This window comes from Lactuca sativa, chromosome 9, assembly GCF_002870075.4.
Source record: "Lactuca sativa cultivar Salinas chromosome 9, Lsat_Salinas_v11, whole genome shotgun sequence".
NCBI classification, from domain to species: domain Eukaryota; kingdom Viridiplantae; phylum Streptophyta; class Magnoliopsida; order Asterales; family Asteraceae; genus Lactuca; species Lactuca sativa.
In genome coordinates, this window is record NC_056631.2 from 205,217,161 (window position 1) to 205,242,017 (window position 24,857).

General features: G+C 40.2%; 1 protein-coding gene across 2 annotated transcripts; it reads left to right on the plus strand.

Annotated features, from left to right (window-relative positions):
* Nucleotides 1-597: 597 nt before the first annotated feature.
* LOC111920543 (U-box domain-containing protein 43) lies at nucleotides 598-11,036 on the plus strand. 2 transcript variants are annotated; one of them, XM_042898532.2, is made up of 7 exons: nucleotides 598-1,696; nucleotides 1,871-1,989; nucleotides 2,058-2,385; nucleotides 2,558-2,875; nucleotides 2,954-3,263; nucleotides 3,379-4,893; nucleotides 10,465-11,036. In XM_042898532.2, exons 1-7 carry the CDS (start codon nucleotides 662-664, stop codon nucleotides 10,479-10,481), a joined length of 3,642 nt encoding a protein of 1,213 aa, XP_042754466.1. In that variant the 5' UTR covers nucleotides 598-661; the 3' UTR covers nucleotides 10,482-11,036. The 2 variants fall into 2 exon arrangements, with proteins under 2 accessions (XP_042754466.1, XP_023771893.2); XM_023916125.2 differs by lacking the exon at nucleotides 10,465-11,036 and having other exon boundaries at nucleotides 3,379-5,066.
* The last annotated feature ends 13,821 nt before the right edge of the window (nucleotides 11,037-24,857 follow it).

The following is a 24,857-nucleotide window of genomic DNA, read 5'->3' on the forward strand; positions in this document are numbered from 1 at the left end:
AAAAATAACTTGAATGACCAATCCGAGACAAAGTCAAAACTTTGTTGTGCTACAGTGTTAATTTCCTTAAAAAAATTATAAAACTTAGTAACTAAATTGTAACAAATAATAACCGAGTGTTAAAATATTTTTTTAACATAATCTATCCTTAAAGATCAAGTAATTATCCAAAATATACAATATTTTGTCGGTTTAAATGTATTTGAGAAGATATTTTTATTGATGTAATTTTATTTTAAATTATTACATTTTTTGTTATAATAGTATTAAAAAAACGCCAGGTACAACATAGAAACTTATGTAAATAAAAAGGGTGTAAATTTTAATCTATGAATTGCCTAGAAAAGAAAAAAATTAAATAAAAGTTTCAATTTAAAATTGTTTACAACTGAAAAAAAAAAATATATATATATATATATATATATATATATATATATATATATATATATATATATATATATATATATATATATATATATATATATATATATATATATATATATATATATATATATATATATAGGTGTCACGTGTCCAGGCTGTCTTATGGCTCTCCCTATACATGAGTGTACTTCGAGGTTATTTAACAACGCCCCTTTCAACGATCTAGTTTCAAGAATTCAAAGTGAAACGTCTTACAATCCATTTGATCTCACAAATAATGAAGTCCTTTTTGCAGCAGCAGTTTCAAGATCTTAAACACTTTAACTTGAAAGAGATAAAGACAATCACCGGAAACTTTGATGACAAGAAATTTATTGGAGAAGGTGGATTCGGGAAGGTATATGCAGGGGTACTCTCTGACTCTGAGGGGCAAATCAGGGTTGCTTTTAAGCGTCTGAGTAGCAAATGCGGGCAGGGAAACCCCGAGTTCTTGAAAGAAATATTCATGCTTTCCCGCTACATACATGATAATCTCATATCTCTTGTGGGATTTTGCGACGAGGATGGAGAAAAAATCCTTGTGTACGAGCATGCCAGTAATGGAAGCCTTGATTGTCATTTGAGTAGCATGAGTCTCACATGGACACAACGTCTCAAGATATGCCTCGGGGCTGCAAGGGGACTCTGCTACCTCCATGATCCTAAGGAGACACAACAAAGAGTCCTCCACAGAGATATTAAAAGTTCCAACATCCTATTAGACGAGAATTGGAATGCTAAAGTTTCGGACATGGGACTCTCGAAAATAGGACCTGCAGGTCAGCAGCAATCGTTTCTTGCAACTAATGTTGTTGGTACCTTTTGGTACATAGATCCGATGTATATGGAGACAAGTATCCTAACAAAAGAGTCCGATGTATACTCTTTTGGAGTCGTCTTGTTTGAAGTGTTGTGCGGGAGCCTATGCTTCGAACGTAACGTTAACAATAATCATTTTCAGAGTTTAGTTCGAAGGTGGAAAAAAAGCTATAAAGAGAAAAAGTTAGATGAGATTATCTTTCATAATCTGAAGCAAGGAATGAATATGAGATCATTGGAAACATTTTCACAAATCGCGTACCAATGTTTGATGAAATCTCGGGTACAACGGCCAAAGATGTGTCATGTTGTTGAAAAACTTGAGATTGCGCTTCAGTTTCAACAGGGGATTACTAATCCAGAGGAGTTTAAGGAGATGGTTAAGTCTCTGGTCTACAAAGAGGAACTTGAGATGCTTCTCTCCAGTGGAATCATCATTAATGAGGGCAACACGGTAGTTCGCTTTAGATTTTTTATTTATCTACTAAGGAATTTCACCAAAGCAAAACGAAAATAGATATCTATTTACAAATTAACCACAATCGTGTAAATTGAAAACCAAGAAAATCTTGGTTCTCCAAATCTCTACTCTCATAGTATAACTAACCTGACCTCTTTTGATGGACAGTGGTTCTCGTTAAATAAGAATGGGAAGCATTGTGAAATGATATCAGCAGAATGTTTTGGTGCTTCATTCGTTGAACCTCCTCATGATTATGTTCCGTATTATGGTAAAAATAAATCAAGGTTAGTTCTCCATGCAATCTCCTCCTTTAATTAGTTTCTAGATTTTACATACTATAAATTTCATGCAGATTTGAAGTGTGCAACCGAAGAGGTTTATTTGGAAATTTCACCGCACATGTGACGACACAATTTTTGTCACCAAATATCATATACAAAGTAAACCTTGTGTTTATGAATGTACTCAAAAGGAAGGACAATTTAGGCATCAAGTACAAGTCCGGTAGTAAGACAAACTATATGGTTTTGTTTGTAGCACATGAGAGAGAAGATGGATGGTTGACAGCTGAATTGTATCAGTACTTTGTCAACGATACTGGTAATGTTGACCTTGAAATTGAGTTCCATTGCCCAAATGCGATTGAAGTAGAAGGCATTGAGTTTCTGCCCCTTGAGAAAGTAAGTTGACAAGACCCGTTTCATTATGTTTATGTTTTTTTTTTCTACTGTCTCAAACATTCTACAATTTCAAGGTAAGAGAACCCTTTGTTGGGAAAAAGTAGAAAAAATCTGGAGATCAATAGTTGATAAAATAAAGTCTAATGGAAATGCTTTGATATAAATTGTGCAGCATAAGTTACTGGATGTGGATTTGCAAACAGACACAGATTGGGGACCTAAATTGCCATGTGATTATGAAGACATAATCAAGTGGTCAAAAAATTTCATGTCTAATTTATCTCTGGGACTAAGGTCTGAAAGTGATAGTTTGCAGGCATTGATGTTTATTCAGCAACTTTGCATTAAAAATCTTTCAAGCAAGCACATTATTCGTAATGCTGATCTCATACCCATGATTGTTGAGATGTTGAAAAGCACCAGTAGTGAAGTCCGGTGTAGATCACTTGAAACACTTCGAGTTGTGGTAGAAGATGACAATGATAATAAGGTTAAGAAACAAATATATCTGCAAATGTATTTTATAATTTGTGTGTGAGATGCTAGCTGCTTATCTTTTGATTTGCAGGAAATAATGGCTGATGGTGTTAGAGTGCGCTCGATTGTGAAGTTTTTGTCTGATGAACATTCCCAAGAAAGGGAAGAAGCTTTCTCGTTGCTCTATGAGCTCTCAAAATCAGAGGCTTTGTGTGAAAAAATTGGTTCTGTTAATGGTGCAATCCTTATTTTAGTTGGAATGACAGATAACAAATCAGAAAATATTTCAATTGTTGAGAAGGCTGACAAAATTTTGAAAAATCTAGAGAAGAATGAGAACAACGTGAGGCAAATGGCTGAAAATGGAAGATTGCAACCCTTTTTGACACTTCTTCTTCAAGGTATTACTTCCATGAAGCTTTATTTTTTAATTTCAGTAGTATGTGAACATATATATTCATTATATTATATAAACATTAATACTCTATATATCATATGTCATTCAATCATTTTCAGGTTCCCTTGAGATCAAATTACGTATGGCTTCATACCTCGGTGAGCTTAGCAACAATACGAAAGTTTTTGTAGCAAGAAGTGCAGGTTTGTCTCTAATCAACCTCATGAAAACCGGTGACACGCAATCAAGAGAAGCCGCCCTGAAAGCTTTAAATCAAGTCTCCTCTTGTGAAACAAGTGCAAAGGTTTTAGTTGAACAAGGCATACTTTCACCTCTTATCCAGGATCTTTTCTCGGACCTTCCTATGCGACTAAAAGAAGTATCCGCAACAATCCTCGCAAACATAGTAACCTGCGACTGTGATTGCTTTTCCATCACGGTGGGGCCCAACTACCAGACTTTGCTCTCGGAAGACATGCTTGACAGCTTACTCCGTTTGATCAGCAACAGCGGATCATCCATAATCGAGTATGAACTTGTACAAGTTCTCATCGTAATCACCAATTCCCCTGTCGCCGTGATTCCAGTCGTGAACGCCATCAAAAGCTCCGGTGCCACCATGGTTTTGTTACAGTTGATCGAAGCTCCACACAAAGACCTACGCATGGCTTCGATAAAACTTCTCCATAACCTCTCATTACACATAAGCCAAGAATTAGCTAATTGTCTGTACGGGTCAGCGGGTCAACTCAGTAGCCTATTTAAAGTAATATCAGAAAACATAGCCAACACCGAAGAGAAAGCAGCCGCCATTGGAATTGTAGCGAACCTTCCAGAACAAGATAGACTGACTCGCAAAATGCTGATTGAAGGCGATTTTGAGATCGTTGTTTGTGGAACAAAAATGATCACACAAGGAAAAACTAGAAGGATCCGTTTTATGGCTTTGTACCTCGAAGGACTTGTAAGTGTCCTATCGCGGATTACTTTTGTTTTATCCGATGTACGGAAAGCTATCTCATTTTGTCGTCAACATGAGCTCGCTGCTTTATTTTCCAAATTAGTCCAAGAAAACTGGCCCGACAAAGTTCAAATGGCCTCCGCTCTTGCTTTAGAATCTCTATCTCGCCAATCTAAAAACTTAACAAAATTACCTTTGAACCCACCACCAAAATTTCACATGTCGGGTTTGCTCCGTTTAAGTAAAAAACCGGTCATGTCAGGGATGTGTAGGGTCCACAGGGGGGTGTGCACACAACGAGATACATTTTGTTTGTTAGAAGGAGAATGTTTGGCAAGATTAGTGAATCTGTTACACCATAAGAATGAGAAGGTGGTTAAGGCATCATTGGCTGCACTGTCAACTTTGCTGAATGATGGGGTGTATATAGAAGAAGGGGTGAGTGTGTTGCGTGAGGCTGAAGGGATTAAGCCGATTCTTAATGTGTTGTTAGAGAATCAAAATGAGAGTCTAAGGGGAGGGGCGGTTTGGATGGTGGAGAGATTATTGAGGACAAAGGATATAAAGTATCAAGTGTCGGGAAACCCAAATGTTAGTACAGCGCTTCTGGATGCGTTTCAGCATGGTGATTATCAAACACGACAAATTGCGGAACGGGCGCTTAACCATATAGGTAAGATACCCAACTTTTATGGGATCTATCCAAACATGGGTTAGAAATGGGTTAATATTTATGGTTAGAGTATTTAGTTTTTGGTTAAAGAGCTCTTTTTATTATTTTTTGGTAGTTTAAGAGCAGAGTCGAACCTCAAAAGTATGTGAGGTGAACGACTGGATCCATGTCATGAGGGCAGCACAATTTTTATTTTATATATATATATATATATATATATATATATATATATATATATATATATATATATATATATATATATATATATATATATATATATATATATATATATATATATATATATATATATATATATATATGGAAAAGTGAATATATCCTTAATGGTATATAAACTTAGGTACCCAAACTCACCATAATACGTCATTTTGTTTGATATATTCATTATAGTGTTCTTAAAATTCAACCCTAACTTGATTACTTTCAAGATATTCAAAATTTCACTCTTAACTTCCTCTTATATCACATCTTTATGCCGAACACCTACTACGCTATATATATTATTGTTAAAAATGAAAATTATGTAAGAGGAAGATAAATGTAAAATTTATAAAAATATTGGACTTATATCAAGTTAGAAGTTGAATTAGAAGAACATTGGACAATTACAATGTGTATATGTGATACAAAACGACGTATTATGGTGAGTTTGGGTATCTAAGCTTATATACCCTTAAAGGTATATTCACTTTTCTCATATATATATATATATATATATATATATATATATATATATATATATATATATATATATATATATATATATATATATATATATATATATATATTAACTGGCCCCCATGAGACGTTCAGGATGGGACTGCACACCCATGTCTCCGCCCCCGAAATTAAAACGAGATTTAGCCTTGCCCCCGCCCCTGCTCCTACCTTGTTTAACAAATATCTTCCATACGGGATCAAAACCCTACGGATTCGAGATCCTATGAGACTTTTTGACATCCCTACTCTATGGGGATTCAGAATGTTTCTTTTTTCTAAACTATTGAACAACTAAGATTCATCCCATGTACATTTTAAATAAATCAAAATTAATTCTAATTAATTCCAAATAAATTCTAATTAATTTTGAACTAATTCTAGTTAATTTTATCTAGTTTCTAATTAAATTATTAATCTATAATAAATTAATAATTATTTATCTCACTCTTTCAAAGTATATTTCTAGTTATTTTAGTTCTTGAGGGCAACCTAAGAAAGAATTTTTTATTATTTCCAAAGTTACACTAATTATTTATAACATTGGACACTTAATTTTAGATTAAAAAAATAGAAAACAAAAATATTTAATGATGTATTATAGTTTGAATACTTTAGATTAAATATAGACAAAAAAAAATTGTATATTAAATAAAATATATATGCAAGATGGTTAAAATTTGTAAGTCTTAATTTTTTATTTATACAAGCCTCATATTTTCTATGTTTTAGGTTTTTTTTTTATTTTTATATGATTTATTACAATTATAGAAGATTTAATAAACTTATTTACAATTTCAGAAATGATCTTTACACAATTTCACAAAATGGTAAAAATAATCATTATTCAAAACTCTTTAACTTTACCAATCCATCTAACAAACATATATAATAAGGACTGTTTACGTACAAGGTTTGCTCTAAAAGGACTATCCATGCAAAAATAAAAGTTTCATAAGAACTATATTAGGGAAAAACCGAAAAGAACTAAGACCATGTTTGAAATTTTGTCTTTTTTTTTTTAAATTTACCCATGAATTGGTTGCTAACCTTTACAAGATTATTTATATTAATTTATAACTTTATCAATTAATTTTTTGAATTTACTTAAATATGTCAGTGGATTAGATATTTGAAATATCTGAAATCTTTTAAAATCATTATCCGAATCCGAATCCGAGTCTGAAATTTTGGATATCCAAAATTTCAGAAAATTTGGATGTGATTTTGGGATTGTTCTTCGGATTTGGATTTTTTTTATATACCCCTAGCGGTAGGTAGGTTGACTACATTTATTGTATTGTTTCGAGAATGTTTGATCCTGGGTGAATTGATATAAAAACCGCCTTCCTCCATGGAGACTTAGAGTGTAACATCTAGAAATATGGTCCCAATAATTTCATTTTTAAAATAGTATTTTCCAATATCATCCAAACATTTAAATAAAAACTAATGTACCAATTGTCATAAAATCAGAGTAAAACATCATAAGCAGAATCCCAATTGTGTGTGTGATGCAATCATCCTGAGCTCTTCCTTTTACAACCGGAAGTACCTTAAACATAAACTGAAAACGGTAAGCACAAATCTTATTCAGTTCCCCCAAAATACCACATAGTAACATAAAATAAACAGATAGTGGGCCCCGCCCGACATCGGACCTTGTCCGGCATCAGTCCCCGCTCGGCATCTAGTTGAGCTCGGTAAAATGGACATACAATTACATATATCAAATAAATGCATAAACATATAATAATCACAGTGATACATACCATACAATATCCATCAGGCCCAGCCCAGTATCGGGCCTTAGCGTGGAAAACATATAAACACAAGCACATGCAAGAGTCACCAAGACAACCAGCGTACTAACAGCATAACATAAACTTCGGCCGGTATTAGTGCCTTCGACCTGTTAAACCCGATAAGGAAACTTACCTCGAATGCAGAATGATAGTTGAACAGATCCCGTCTCCGAATATCGACTCTACTCAACCCCTAAACAGAAACGGTTTCCTTAAACACAACTCAAAATTCCTAAAAACCCCTTATAAGACAAATCTGGTCAAAGATTAAGGTCAAAGTCAATGGTCCGAGTTGACCTAACTCGCCAAGTTGTCCTTCAACTCGCCGAGTTTCTCCATTAGTCTGCAAAGTCGGGAAGAAACCGATCTAACTCGCCGAGTTTATCCATAAAATCGTCGAGTTCGCCAGAAACCCAACATCTTAATTCATTAAGCCAACCTTATCAAAACTAAGAGCTTCACAACTCAGATCTTAACTCAGATGGCATCTAGAAGGGTAAAGTTTCCAACTTTACCCCTAAGAACCACCAAAATGGGTTCAAAACCCAAACCCTAGGCTTAAAAAGGTGAGGGATTAATCATGAAGCACTTAATCACCAAAGGCATAACCCCAAACTACAGATCTTGCCCTAAAAGCTGAATGGCTACGTAAAGTTTCCAACTTTACTATAACGCTCGTGTTTCTAGGATAAACATTAGTATGATGATGTAATTGTTGGGTTTTGGTATATTACAACATCCTATGGTGCACATACAACCCTAAATACCTTGAATCTATGTTTTCACTAATTATACATGCAAATGGTTTCCAAGGTATTAATCTTACAACTAGCATGCATTTAACATAAACCATATAAGGTACTAGTTAGCATAACATACCTTTTGATGGAGCTTGAAGTCTTGGTGCATTTGGCCTTAAAGAGCTTAGCCCCAATAGTGTGGAAGCCTCAAATGGAATCACAACACACCATGGACAAAGGATGAACTTGAGAGAGAATTCCATGCACACAAAAGACACCATGAACTCCAAGAAGATACAAGTGGCGATTTTGGGCAATGAAGTATCTATTTATATGTGGGATTTTTAGGGTCATGGATATAACCCAAATCTATACCCATGGGTTTTATGATCTATGGTTCATGTGGCCCAACTCTTTATGTATCCATACATAAACATGGTCCAACATGGATCATAAGCCCAACACATATAAATATAACTAATTATCATAATTAGTCCCCATAGATTTAATTCGTCTCTTTTGACCACTAAATTAATTCTTGATCAATACTAATTAAAACATATGATTTCATATTAATATATTATAACTTATAATATATTAATAAACCATAAATAACCTTCTCTCAAAAGTTCATCCTAACAAATTGTCCTGAGGATATGCAACCCAAATGGACCATGCTACTCTCGGGTCGAATACATACCTATAATAGTTATGGGCTTAGACACCTAATCCAACAGTAATAATTAGGGTCAACAATTGTGTTGGGTTATATTTTTATGGTCTATGTTGGGTTCATAATGTTTCTATTTATTGGGCTTAGAATGTTAGTATGTTAGTGGGCCCGTATATGTTCGCGGTTGGCTGAACCGAGAACACTTAGTGTTTACGGTCTTGATGGTTTGGGCTTTTGAGGCTTTGTACTGGTATATATATATGTATATATATATATATATATATATATATATATATATATATATATATATATATGTATATATATATATATATATATATATATATATATATATATATATATAGATGTATTTAGCCGTGAATAAGTTAGTAATTTCTCATTGTTTGGTTCACGACTGAAGTCACAGTTTCCATGTACCAGACGATTTATTGTTAAAAGAATCGTGTGCATTGAAAGTCATCTCGTGTTCTTAAATCTCTATTTGGTTTACATTCCGCATTCACTGAATAGATTGATTGATGTCATATAAGATCCATAGTTTTGGGACTTATAATTGGTATCAGAGCTATAACGGGTATCAATTGCATTCAAGGACTTTGGAATCAATTCTAGCTGTTTTTGGGATTATTGACTTATTCAGAAAAATTATAATTTTGAAACCTTAAATTCTTATTGATTAGTGTTCCTGTGTTCTTCGTGAATTTAGTTTTGATTATTCTTCCTGTGTTCTTCGTGTTCATCGGAAGTTCAGATATATCCTTCTAATTTATCGGGATTAGACTTTGAATGATATATCTAATTCACGAGTATTAAGGGAGTTTGATAAAATTTGAAAACAATAAATCAAGGTTTACGGAGGCTATTTGGTCAAGTTTGGAGTTTACGGTTAAAGATTAGCTTAAAGGGTTTACGGAATTCATTTGGTCAAAATTTGGAGTTTACGGTCAACATTTAGAGCATGTTTGGCACGGAGCTTTTGGAAGCGTTTAGGAGCTTCTAGCTTTTAGCTTTTGATAAAACGCTCTAGTATAAACAAAAAGCTTCGTTTGGCAGTACGAGCGTTTAGCTTTTAGTTTTAACAAAACTCTCCGATTCTAAAAGCTACTTCATGTAGCGTTTAACAAAACTCTCCTGAGCTTTTGAAATCAATTTCCATAATTACCCTTAAAAATATATTTATATATTTATTTATTTTTAATCAATTGTCCTTTTATGTAATTTTATACATTTCAAAAGCTTTCAGCTACTTTTACCAAACATCCATATAACAAATAAAAGCTACAGCTTCCCGCTACCAGCTACACGCTACTTGCTTCCAGCTAACAACTACTTTTGCCAAACACGGATTTAGCGTTTACGGAGGATATTTGGTCAAAGTTCTAGTTTACGGTCAACGCTAAGCTTATGGGGTTTTCGGATTCGTTTACGGTCAATCCTTGATTATTTTTGGACGTTTTTGGAGTTACTGATTTAAAATGGAATCTCAATGATATGTGTATTTTTATATATATTTATATACATTATATCTTAATATTTTAGCCTTTATTATTCTCTTTTAGAACTAAAAGGTACTTATAATGCTTTGAATTATGATTTGCAGCAATTAGTTGTCGATAGAGCGGAAAAGAAAAGATTGGAGCAGAAATCGGGTTTAGAAGCTAAAAGAACAAAAAATGCTGAAAACTGCAATTACGCCCAGCGTAATATAGGTTACGCCTAGCGTACCTGCACGATGAGTGCTACGCCCAGCGTTGAAGCACTTACGCCCAGCGTACTGGGTATTTATCCAGACTTCCTAATCGCGGATGGATTCCTACTACGCCCAGCGTAAATCGACTTACGCCCAGCGTACGTAAGTCGGTTCCAAGGGTTATAAAAAGTGATTATCAGCTAACCAGAAAGGGGATTCCGACTTCTAACCTATTTTAGTCGACAATTAACTTCTGGCAAGCCGTTTTGAGGGTCTAAGAGGCGGCCGGAAGGCCGTTAAGCTGACGGGAGCGGAGATCGGAAGGATTAGAGAGCGGATACGTGTCGGTAATCATGTGGTTTGTTAACGTGACCATGCTTAGCATTCCACTGTGATACTATTATGTTTTTGCTTTCTGATTTTGGTGTTAAAACCATTTACTTTGAGTTTATGATTAAATAAAACCTTGATTATTGGATTAATTGTTATATTGGATTGTTTGATTCATGTTTAATTTATCTTGCCAAGCTTGTTAAAAGATCCTTACGTGTTAATGATAAGTATTTGCTGTTAATTGTCAAGTAAATTGAGTTGTATGAACATCTGCTTGATTGCTTGTCTCTTATGATTTTGATGACCATCAAGATTATATGACTAGGAATAACGAATGTGAAACTAGGATTAACTAGGAAATAAGTAAGTTAATGTGTGATCCTTGTGTGATAAACCATCAACAAGAGGTTTAATTGAATTAGTAATTTGATTAACTGTTATTACAATTCTTGCTTGATACGAACTGAGCACTAGGAAGCATGTTAGTTTAATCAATTGATCACTGTTTGAATTGACTTGTTTGCTAAAGGATTAGTAACAGTGAACGCGAATCTAATCATTTTAGGAATCGATGAACATGAATAAATGAATTTGTGTATGCAATTGTCTATGTTTTTAAGGTGTAATTTATCTAAATCAAAGTACCTGGAGAGATTTGTTTTCCTATTAGTTTATCGAGATTTGCTAATTAGTTGTTCATTTGAGATTTAATAAACCATTTCTTTACTGCTTTTGTGTGTTTTGTGTAATTTATAATCAAATATTTTAAATCAATTCACCACCATTCCCCTTATGTTCGACACCCTTGCTTATCAAAGCTATATTATACTCGATCAGGTTCACTGCCTGTAAGGTGTGGTTTAGATGCGATAAATTAGGAATTATAAATAAAAAACCAGTGCATTAAATATTCACATCAAGTTTTTGGCGCCGTTGCCGGGGAACGAATTTCAATTATTTTAGTTTATTTGATTATTCGTTATTTGTTTTTATTTTTAGTTTTATTTTATTTTTAGGTTTATTTTCGTCGATACCATTTCACTTGTCGCGAAGGTTCTTGTTGTTATTTGCAGGAATTTGGGATCATACACATTGCTTGGTTTTACTTTTTGCATGGGTTTCGAGATTGCATGCGATTAGGGAATTCTTGACCTTGTTAGCCTACTAATTTGGTGATTTGTCAAACTCAATCCATGAGGTGTAGTATAGCAAGGCATGTCATGGTAGTTAAGTGGAAGACCGAGCTCTTGATGTTCTTGACTAGTCGATCACTTCTTGTTCTACTTTTAGTTAATGGTGCAAAGAAAACAAGGAAAATAGTCTAACGGGTCCCGAAAGTTTTGTTTTCACGAACCATTTATTGTATGCAAGGGGCTTAAATCAACAATTGTTGTTTGATTTTGACGAAGACGAGTGATCATGTTATCTCATTTATTTTTATAGCATGTCACTTGTCTGAAGGTTGTCGCTGTTGCAGAAATTAAAATATTAAGAGTCTCCAATTGAATTAGATGGAATAAAATGGAAATTAAAATAAGTAAAAAGGACATTATTCCAGTAAAAGTACGCCCACTGTAGAAGGTTTTACGCCAAGCGTACATGACATTTGATCGCGACTAAGTTTTTCTTGGAATTGGAGGAACGCCCCGCGTACAATTGAAATTACGCCCAGCGTAAGTCAGTATCAGGTAATATACTAATCCCTTTTGACTTTTTTTTCTTCTACCATTTTTGCTCCAACCCTACACTACGCTGTGACGGACGAATTCCCCCAAGAAAATTCCAATTTTCCTTCTTTTCTTGTAGAATCGACACAGAGGTATGTTCTTTGGTTACCCTTTGGCTTAAATTTATGTTTAATTTCTTTAAATTGGTTACATTGAACTATTTAGAAATCTAGGGTTTCTTCGTTTCTTGAAATAGGGCCTATTTCGCATGAATTTGTGTTTTGATTATGTCTTAATTAGACCGATTTCGATCATTAGACTATACCCTTGAACTCAATTTGGCCTAATTCCCGTGCAATAACCATCGATTTGAGTTTAGGGACGTACGCCCTGTGTATATCCCTATTAATAACCTGTATTTTAACTGCTTTGAGTACGTAACCTGCGTAATCTCCGTGAATAGGCATGGATTAAGATGGTTGAACGAACAGAGACTCGGTTACGAGTTCCTGGACGTACGCCCAACGTATGCTAGACCTACGCCCAGCGTACAGCCCATACCATCACCTAAACTTTTCATGATTAATTATGTTTAATGTTGTGGTATTTTGTTTTGGTTGTTTTTTGTTCTGATTCTTGCAGGTTATGGCTCGTAGAACTCAAAGAACCAACCCACCCGAGGACGTGACCGATCACTGTTTCTTGTAATTCCCGCAAACCTTGAATAATGAAACCCGGGCCAAATATGTGAACAATTTGAGTTTTCTGCTTACTAAGGAGATTGATATTGCACCTTCATTTGATTGGGGATTGGCGGCCAGAACTGGACTTGATGAGCTGATCCAGAATTTTTTGCAATACACCCACTTGGACGCGATTGGTGTGCCTTTGTTCGTATGTCAGGGTTGGTACAGATTGTTTAGGATTCAGGAGCCTATTTATCGGGAATTTTTGCTAGAGTTTTATGCTACAATTTCCTATGATCCGAGGAAGACACCCGACGACAGGATAGCTTTTTCCTTTCGACTTGGAGGTGTGAGTCGCGAGTGCAGCACAATTGAGCTTGCCACTCGAGTTGGGATATATACAGTAGACGAGACGAGGAGTATTCACTTCCCATCATTCCTTGCTGATTGTCTCACGGGCCGGCCGGATGACTACAATGAAAATACTTTCTGGGCGGAGATTACTAGGGGAGTGTACACACCATCTACTGCTCGGGGGAGGATGATTCAGTCTACCACTTATAGATTGTTGCATCATCTGATTTCCATGTCTCTCACGCATCATAAGAATAGTGAGAGAGTGCCTTCTACAGATTTGTATTTCCTATGGACGCTTGTTACTCCAGGAAGGCACCTAAACCTTCCGGTTGCCTTAGCTACTTTCATGGGGAGGATGGCTAGGGGACTTCAGGGGGATAGCCCGATTTGCGCGGGGGGGGGGGGGGGGGGGGGGATTTTATCACACGCTTAGCTCGATCCTATCAGTTGTTGATGCAGGAGATTACGAGATCGATGGTGTTTCATGATATGAGGCCAATGAGCCTTCAGTTATTGAAGTCGGTGCGTGTACTCGAGTGGGGTGAGGATGGTGTCTTACAGGTACAACCAGATGACGTGGCCGACGAGGAGGGTGCAGTCGAGCCACAGCCACAACGAGTCCGAAGGCGTAGACCTGCTCCTCGGGGAGTGCAGTATTGATCAGAGCCATAGATCGATATATGTTACCTTGCGAGGCATATGGACGAGCGTTTTAATATAGTGGAGGGTAGGCAGCAGTGGTATGGGGATGCGTTGACCGCATTCTTTGCTCATTAGGGTTTTCAGTACCCAGTTCCTTTTCCTCTGCCATACCAGCCACAGTAGGATGGAGCCGGCACATCTAGGACACAGCAGCACGATGACGAGGATGATGAGTGACTTAGTTTATCTTTTTTTATTTTTATGTTCATGTTATTTTTAGTTTATTTTGCGTTGCTTAGAATTAGTTTTAGTATTTATATTTTGATATGTAGTTTAAAATTAGGATGTTTTATTTTTGTTTTATTTTTATTTTCGTCTTGATTCTCTTTGATTGTTTTAGATCTTTGTAGATTTTTCGCCCTTAGAAAGCTGGCAGTAAGTTCAGCAGGTAGGTCCGACTGTTGCTAGAGAGAATCATGTGAGCGTTTGACATTTATAGTCAAGACCCACGATTTTTCATAAGTGTGGGGTGCGTGTCGATATTGTGTGAGATTATTATTTAGAAGAGTGGCGTTTCTGCCACATTGTGAATCTTATGGTATGGATGAGCTGTTCCCACACCAAAGAGTTTTATTTCGATGCAAGACAGAAGTATCATCTCGGCTGCCATGACATGGTTGACACTTTCCTATGTCATGGGGTAGTTTTTCATCGCGATAGGAGGATGCCATTCTTGATATGTTTAGATTTCACATAACTCGACGAGACGACGTGGTTGGCACTTTCCCACGTCATACTTTCTACACCTTGCATTTATTTGCAATCTTTTGCACCACATTTTAGAAGTCGGCGTTCTTGATTTATTTTTCCGGCATATTCAGAAGCAGCAGTTCCAGTTTCCAGTCCTCCTGCAATTTATGGAGTAACTTTTAGCAGCCCCATCCGATTTCGTCAAAACTACCCCAGGGGAGTCTGTTCCTTTTTCTCTCTTTTCATTGTTTTTATTTGATTTAGCATACAATGAGGGCATTGTATGAAATAAGTGTGGGGTAGGAGGTCGGAAAGTAATTTAATTGTGTAACATCCAAAATTTCAAACCAATTTAAACTTTTTAAAACATATCAAGTTCATCAAACATTACAACTTTGTTTTCAAAATATTGATTATCAGAGTTCTTCCCAGAAACATAAACACAATAGGAGGAACTGTACGATCATGCCTTGGCCTTGCCTCAATCCCCTGATGTACCTGAAACACTAAACTAAAACTATAAGCCCGAAAGCTTAGTGAGTTACCCCCAAAATACCGATACACATACAATCCACATAGCAATATCAACATTAACATATCATATCAATCAAAACAGAACAGCATGCACTAGGTCCACAGCTTTACAAGTTACACTACCCCTAGGCCCTCAGTACGAGTCTGGAATTCCTATCGGGCCCTCAGCTCGTACCTGGAATGCCATCGAGCCCTCAGTACGAGTCTGGAATGCCTACCGCGCCCTCAGCTCGTATCTGGAATGCTCCCGAGTCCTTAGTATGAGTCTGGAATGCCTACCGGGCCCTCATCTCATATCTGGAATACTCTCGGGTTTGTTGGCTACCGCATGGAGCAGTACAACCTCAACCCACCCCACATAACATGTCGACATGTAACAGATAAATGCACATACAGGTAATCAATCAGTATCACAGGCAGTTCTACCAACCTACCCGACTAGCATATCAACTGGCATACATTACTAACTCAACTCAACATATCGATAACTACTAGGATATCAAATCCAATGGGCCGGCCTTGGTGCTTTAGACCCCTTAGTATAGTGAGGATAACTCACCCCACAACTGACGTCAGAAAACTAGAAAGCTTCAGCTCCCGGATCACCAACACGAACTCCACTACCTATGATTACCATACAAACCTTTTTCATAAGTTTCCAAATTATCAAAACACCCTCAGAAGTCATGGTCAACTCTTGGTCAAAGTCAACGCTCACAGTCAAAGTCAACAGCCCATGTTGACTCGACTCGTCGAGTGCAGTTCACCGAATAGTCGAGTCCTTCCTGAACTCGAGAATTCGTGAAATCTTTGATTGGCTCGTCGAGTCCTCCTTTAACTCGTCGAGCTCATACGTGTCCAAGAATCGGGGGAACTTTAGTCGACTCGCCGAGTTTTCTAACAACTCGTCGCGTTCAAGGCAAACTTCAACGGACTCGTCAAGTTGTTCATCAACTCGTCGAGTTCACGGCCAAATTCATCGGGCTCGCCGAGTTGTTCATCCAACTCACCGAGTCCTCGCAGACCTCCATCCATGCAGACGCTTTTAAGCCATGGCAAGGCTCCAGATTACAGATCCAAGTCTCTAAGGCATGATTATCACGTAAAGTTGCAAACTTTACGCACATGCAAGGTTCTAAAGGCTCTAAATGACCAATCTATGCTTCCAATGGAGTTTTACACCTTAGGAGAGTCTCATTTTTGCACAAGCTGGAAACTTTATGTACTAAGAAGCCCAAAGGAGCTCAGTTCTGAAGTTACAACTTCAGATATGAGGTTGCAAGGAAGGGTAGCTTCCAAACACACTATGAAAACCCTAGAAGTTGCCCTATAGAATGAATGAGGTTATGGTAACGATTTATACCTTCCAGAAGATGCAAACCAATGAAGATCTTAGGTCCTACAAGCTCCTTGCTTCTGAATGCTTGGTCTCCAAGCTCTTTTCTCTCCAAGAATTTCTCCGTCAAGCTTGAAAATGCACAAGATGAGCTTACACACACGATTTGGACTTTAGAGGGACAAGAGGCAGTGAAGAGGAGGCCAGAGGGTGGCCAATGATCCTTTAAATAGGGTGAAATGCCCCGAAATTTAGGGTTTCATCTGCCAGCTCCTACTCGTCAAGTCCCTTTGTGGACTCGGCGAGTAGATCACTAAATTCGCGATCCCACGTCGTTTCTACTCGACGAGTAGTGCGGCCTTAACTCGTCGAGTAGGACTTAAAACTAAAGAAATTCTTTATTTAAATTCATACCTGAGAATCGGTGCGTTAGAATTCTCCCCCACTTGAACTAGACTTCACCTTCGAAGTCCTCTGGCATAAACAACGTTGGGTAGTGCTCGCGCATCTCTGCCTCCGGCTCCCATGTCCACTCGAATCCCGTCCGATGTTCCCACTGCACCTTCACCAAAGGTATTTCCTTGTTCCGCAAAATCTTCTTCTTCCTTTCCAAGATGGCCACAGGCCTCTCCACGTAGTTCAGGCGCTCATCAACCTGAATGTCATCCAGTGATACTACCGCCTCTTGGTCCGTGATGCACTTCCGTAACTGCAAAACATGGAACGTGCTGTGAATTCGGCTATGCTCCTCCGGAAGCTCAAGCCTATAGGCCACTTTACCAACCCTGGCGATGATCCTGAATGGCCCAATATACCGAGGGCCCAATTTTCCCCTCTTCTTGAAGCGGATCACACCTTTCCAGGGAGAGACCTTCAGAAGTACCATGTCACCTACCTGGAATTCCAACTTAGATCGATGTATGTCGGCGTAACTCTTCTGCCGATTCTAAGTTGTCTGCAGTCGCTGCCTGATCTGCTGAATCTTCTTGGTAGTCTGCAAGACCACCTCCGTCCGACCCATTACCCTGTGACCCACCTCGCCCCAACGAACCGGGGTGCGACACCTACTCCCGTATAATAGCTCGAATGGCAGGGCACCAAAACTAGAATGATATTTGTTGTTGTAGGCAAACTCCGCAAGCGGTAGGTGAGAGTCCCAACTCCCACTGAAGTCGATGACACACGCCCTCAACATATCCTCGAGGGTCTGAATAGTCCGCTCGCTCTAGTCGTATGTCTGCGGGTGGAATGTTGTGCTGAAATGCAATCGCGTGCCCAGCTCCTTGTGAAACTTTTGCCAGAAGTGGGAGGTAAACCTGACATCCCGATCAGAGACAATGGAAACAGGAATCCCATGGCGAGACACAATCTCGCGAACGTACACCTCAGCCAACTTCACGGCCGACGAACTCTCCCGTATGGCCAAGAAATGGGCGCTCTTGGTCAATCGATCCACGATGACCCAAATGGCGTCAAACCCCTTCGCCGTCCTTGGTAGCTTTGTGATAAAATCCATCGTGATATGTTCCCATTTCCACATAGGAATCTTCAGGGGCTGCATCTTGTCATGCGGCCTTTGATGCTCGGCCTTGACCATCCTACAGGTTAAGCACCTCTCAATGTACCATGAAATCTCGCACTTCATACATGGCCACCAATAGCTCAAACTCAAATCCCGGTACATCTTGGTAGCCCCCGAGTGAATGGAGAAGTGAGACTTATGAGCCTCCTCCATAACCATCTGCCTAACCCCACCAGACATCGGAACCCAAACCCGACCACATCGGGTCAGTAATCCCCGATTATCCTGCACGAACCTGGTGTTCTCACCCTTGATCCTCTCCAGCTTTAAATTCTCCGGTCGCATGCCCTCTATCAGGGCATCTCTGTTCAAACTCACAAGCGGGGAATCCACTGCTATCCTTATACATACTGCGGGGGTGGAAGACCCAGCCGACTTGCGGCTCAAAGCATCCGCAGCCACATTCGCTTTATCTGGGTGGTAAAGGATCTCGCAATCGTAGTCCTTGACTACATCCAGCCACCTGCGTTGCCTCATGTTCAGGTTCAGCTGATCCATGAAATGCCTCAAGCTCTTATGATTTGTATAAATGGTACAGCGGACCCCGTAAAGGTAATATCTCCATATCTTGATGGCGAACACCACCACCCCCAGCTCCAAGTCATGCGTAGGGTATCTCGTCTCATGCGGCTTCAGCTGTCGCGATGCGTAGGCTATCACTCGCCCCCTCTGCATGAGGACCGCCCCTAAACCTATGATGGATGCATCACAGAACACCACGAAATCCTCAACCCCCTCCGGGAGTGTCAAGACTGGTGCCTCACCAAAACGCTGACGGAGGGTCTCAAACGCCCTCTGCTGCTCGGGGCCCCACAGTAAATCCACCCCTTTCCTCGTCAGACGAGTGAGGGGTACTGCAATCTTGTAGAAATCTCGTATGAATCTCCAGTAGTATCATGCGAACCCCATAAAGCTCCTAATATCTGAGGGAGATTTCAGAACCTCCCACTGCATAACCGCCTCGATTTTGGCCGGATCGACCAAAATCCCTTCCTGGTTAACAAGATGTCCGAGTAACTGGACCTCTCATAACCAAAACTCACACTTCGAGAACTTGGCGTACAGCCGTTCCCGCCTCAGGACTCCCAACAGCTCTCGCAGGTGCTGCTCTCGGGTCTTGGAATAAACCAAAATATCATTTATAATTACTATGACCGAGTGGTCTAGCATCGGTCTACAGACCCGATTCATCAAGTCCATAAATACTACCGGCGCGTTGGTGAGCCCAAACGACATCACCACGAACTTGTAATGTCCATAACGAGTTCGGAATGCGGTCTTCTCCACGTCCTCCTCTCTGAACCTGACCTGATGATACCCAGACCTCAAATCTATCTTGGAAAATCAAGATGCGCCCTGCAACTGATTGAAGAGATCGTCTATCCTCGGGAGTGGGTAACGGTTCTTCACCGTTAGCTTGTTCAACTCCCAGTAATCAATACACATCTGGTGAGAACCGTCCTTCTTCCGGACAAAAAGAACCGGTGCTCCCCATGGAGAACTGCTAGGTCGAATGAACTGCTTGCCCATCAATTCCTGTAGCTGCGATGACAACTCCTGCATCTCTGGTGGCACCAATCGGTATGGCGCCTTAGCGATAGGGGCCACACCTGGCACTATGTCGATCCTGAACTCGACCTGCCTCTCTGGATGTATCCCTGGCAATTCCTCCGGGAACACATCTGCAAACTCCCTGACCATTGGTACATCGGAAACCGTGGTCTGGTGCCTGACTCGCATATCTACCACATACGCTAGATAACCCATACACCCATGCTGAATGTACTGCCAAGCCCTGGCAGCTGAACAAAATCCTGATCCTACTCTAGTGACCTCACCATATATAACCAGTTCTCCCCCACTTGGGGTCCGAACTACTACTCGCTGGCCCTCGCAATCAATCATAGCACCGAACCGACTGAGCCAATCCATGCCCACCATCACGCACACCTCCCCCATGGGGATCGGAATCAGATCTATCGGAAAAGATACCCCAAAAATCTCCAAGTCACATCCCTGATAAACTGAAGACGCAGAAACCCCGTGTTCGTTGGCGATAGACAATCGCAACCGACACTCTAACTCACCCACCGGCGCACTGAACTCTCTACTAAAAGACCGAGACACGAAGGACCGACTCGCCCCCGAGTCAAATAAGACCAAAGCAGGCAAAGAGTTCACCAAAAACGTACCTAATTACAGGTACAACAGATAAGCATACAATAGGTAAATAAAACGAGATGAGGATAGAAACGTATCAGCAACCACATCTGGTGCTGCTCTAGCCTCCTCCGCCATAAGCTGGAAAGCACGACCCTGAGCCTTCGGAGGCTCTGTCCTGACTGGTCTCCCATCTGAGATCCTCAAAGTAGCCGGCGCTGCAGCCTGCACCGGCTGGGTGGCAAGTAGTGGACAGTTGGCCCTCATGTGACCAACCTGGTTGTAGTGATAATATAACCTCATACCCTGAACTGGGGTGGCCTGGCGACAATCCTTCGCATAATACCCCTCCTTGCCACACTTGCGGCACCCAATACCAGCCCGACATACACCAGAATGACCCTTGCCGCACTTCCCACAAGTGCGGCCCTGCTGACCCCCGGTCCTAGTATTAGCGGTCTTAGACCGCTTCGGCGCCGGCTGTGATAGTGTCGGGGCCGGCCGCTGCTCCCTTAGTTGCAGCTCAATCTCTAACTCCCGCCGTCTGGTGGCCTCCTACAACTCCAGAAGAGTATCACATCGTTGGGTAGATACAAACTGTCGGATATCAGTCTTGAGCATACTCAGATAACGGGTCATCTGAGACTGCTCGGAAGCAAACTCTGGGCAGAACATCGCCCACTCGGTGAACATACGGGTGATCTCTATCATCGACTCTCCATCCTGTCTCAAACTCAGAAACTCTTGTGCCAAACGTCCCCGCTCAACCCTCGGAATGTAACGGGCGTGGAACATATCCTTGAACTGCTCCCAAGTAACAGCAGCTCTCTAATCATCAGTGTAAGCCCCAGTCGCAAGTCTCCACCAGTCCTTGGCCCCGGACCTAAGCAGGTTCAGAGCACACCTGACCTTTTAGCCAGCAGGACACGAGCAGGTGAAGAAACACCCCTCCACATCTGAAACACATCTCATAGCCTTGATGGGATCCTGCGTCCCATCAAAAGTAGGGGGCTTCGTGTTATCAAAGTCCTTGTACTGAAAACCCCTACTAGCTCCTCCCCCGGCCATAGATACAGTTGATGCAGCTGCGGCAGCGGCTGTCTCTGCAAGGGCTGTGTAATGCTCATCAAAATACTCCACCATGGCGGTCTTAATCGACCCGAACATATCTAGCAACTCGGCCCAGAACAACGCAGCAACCTCATCATGTAGGATCGCTTAGATCCTGTAATCCATCTCATCTGGCCTCATCTGGCCGATAGTCTCGGGTGCTGTCAGCTCCCCCTGCCCGCCCTCTCCTGATCCTGATCCTGATCCCGAACCGGATCCGGTCACAAAGCGCCTGGTCATCACCATTCTGAAACCCAACACAAGGTATCAGATAACTCATATGAATAATTGGGGACCAACCCCCGACAAAACCCTAGGGGTTGTGACTTCCTTTTTACGCCAATGGGTCCTGTGCTTTCAGTAGTACGGGCCCATACTACCTTCCACACCTACCCATATTTGTCCCAAGTATCATCACAAGGCCCTAACAATACACATAATCATATCGAGCACTCAAGCCTCACTGCTAAAGGAGGGCTAAATGCCTTGAAGTCGGCAAACTCCTCCCAAATAACCTATCTACCCACGAAACTTCCACCAACCCTGCAGCACTAGCGTATGCTAGCCATACATAACGCTGGACCCTATAGACTTTCAAATATTTAATTCTACCCTAAGCTCCCAATCAAACAAGAACAGAACATAAGGCTAAATCAAACATTCTCGGGCTATAAGATCTTAATTATGTACAACCGTGATGCCTACACTAGATAGCTATAGTAATGATGTCAATTTCATATAAGGAAAACCCTAGGCCAGCAGGCATCATGTATCAGGCAATTCTATCATGCAATTCCTGAAGATCCCTACCCTAGTACTAGCATGTTGTTCTAACATATCACATAATCAAATCATTGTATGGTATTTTGGGGTTCGCTTACTGGCTCCGGCTGATCGTACACCCTGCATCCTCCTTTATTTATTTTGAAAGCCACTTTCTTAAAACATTTTTTTTAAAACCTTTCCTTGATTTTAGATTGGATTCACATGAATGTTCCTCCAATTCACTCAAACCAAGGCTCTAATACCAACTTGTAACATCCAAAATTTCAAACCAATTTAAACTTTTTAAAACATATCAAGTTCATCAAACATTACAACTTTGTTATTAAAATATTGATTATCAGATTTCTTCCCAGAAACATAAACACAATAGCAGGAGCTGTACGATAACGCCTTGGCCTTGCCTCGATCCCCTGACGTACCTGAAACAATAAACTGAAACTATAAGCCCGAAAGCTTAGTGAGTTACCCCCAAAATACTGATACACTTACAGTCCACATAGCAATATCAACATTAACATATCATATCAATCAAAACAGAACAGAACAACATGCACTAGGTCCACAGCTTTACAAGCTGGACTACCCCTGGGCCCTCAGTACGAGTCTGGAATGCCTACCGGGCCCTCAGCTCGTACCTGGAATGCCATCAAGCCCTCAGTACGAGTCTGGAATGCCTACCAGGCCCTCAGCTCGTATCTGGAATGCTCATGAGTCCTTAGTATGAGTCTGGAATGCCTACCGGGCCCTCAGCTCATATCTGTAATACTCTCGGGTTTGTTGGCTACCGCACGGAGCAGTACAACCTCAACCCACCCCACATAACATGTCGACATGTAACAGATAAATGCACATACAGGTAATCAATCAGTATCACAGGCAGTTCTACCAACCTACCCGACTAGCATATCAACTGGCATACATTACTAACTCAACTCAACATATCGATAACTACTAGGATATCAAATCCAATGGGCCGGCCATGGTGCTTTAGACCCCTTAGTATAGTGAGGATAACTCACCCCACAACTGACGTTAGAAAACTAGAAAGCTTCAGCTCCCGGATCACCAACACGAACTCCACTACCTATGATTACCATACAAACCTTTTTCATAAGTTTCAAATTATCAGAACACCCTCAGAAGTCATATGGTCAACTCATGGTCAAAGTCAACGCTCAGAGTCAAAGTCAACAACCCATGTTGACTCGACTTGTCGAGTGTAGTTCACCGACTCGTCGAGTCCTTCCTGAACTCGAGAAGTCGTGAAATCCTTGATTGGCTCGTCGAGTCCTCCTTTAACTCGTTGAGCTCATACGTGTCCAAGAATCAGGGGAACTTTAGTCGACTCGCCGAGTTTTCTAACAACTCGTCGCGTTCAAGGAAAACTTCAACGGACTCGTCGAGTTGTTCATTAACTCGTCGAGTTGTTCATTAACTCGTCGAGTTCACGACCAAATTCATCGGGCTCGCCGAGTTGTTCATCCAACTCGCCGAGTTGGTCATCCAACTCACCGAGTCCTCGCAGACCTCCATCCATGCAGACGCTTTTTAAGCCATGGCAAGGCTCCAGATTACAGATCCAAGTCTCTAAGGCATGATTATCACGTAAAGTTGCAAACTTTACGCACATGCAAGGTTCTAAAGGCTCTAAATGACCAATCTATGCTTCCAATGGAGTTTTACACCTTAGGAGAGTCTCATTTTTGCACAAGCTGGAAACTTTATGTACTAAGAAGCCCAAAGGAGCTCAGTTCTGAAGTTACAACTTCAGATATGAGGTTGCAAGGAAGGGTAGCTTCCAAACACACTATGAAAACCCTAGAAGTTGCCCTATAGAATGAATGAGGTTATGGTAACGATTTATACCTTCCAGAAGATGCAAACCAATGAAGATCTTAGGTCCTACAAGCTCCTTGCTTCTGAATGCTTGGTCTCCAAGCTCTTTTCTCTCCAAGAATTTCTCCGTCAAGCTTGAAAATGCACAAGATGAGCTTACACACACGATTTGGACTTTAGAGGGACAAGAGGCAGTGAAGAGGAGGCCAGAGGGTGGCCAATGATCGTTTAAATAGGGTGAAATGCCCCGAAATTTAGGGTTTCATCTGCCAGCTCCTACTCGTCAAGTCCCTTTGTGGACTCGGCGAGTAGATCACTAAATTCGCGATCCCACGTCGTTTCTACTCGACGAGTAGTGCGGCCTTAACTCGTCGAGTAGGACTTAAAACTAAAGAAATTCTTTATTTAAATTCATACCTGAGAATCGGTGCGTTACAAATTGCTAGGGTGGAAAATTTTAAGAATTTTCAATTTTAAAATTTTAAAAACTTGAAATAATAGTTTAGTTTAGAAAATCTAGTGAT

Excerpts from the sequence above, each read along its gene's own strand:
- LOC111920543 (XM_023916125.2), top strand. The coding sequence starts at position 662 with ATGAAGTCCTTTTTGCAGCAGCAGTTTCAAGATCTTAAACACTTTAAC. Across the intron at positions 2,386-2,557 it reads AGTTTCTGCCCCTTGAGAAA|CATAAGTTACTGGATGTGGA; the intron begins GTAAGTTGACAA and ends TAAATTGTGCAG. Across the intron at positions 3,264-3,378 it reads TTTGACACTTCTTCTTCAAG|GTTCCCTTGAGATCAAATTA; the intron begins GTATTACTTCCA and ends AATCATTTTCAG.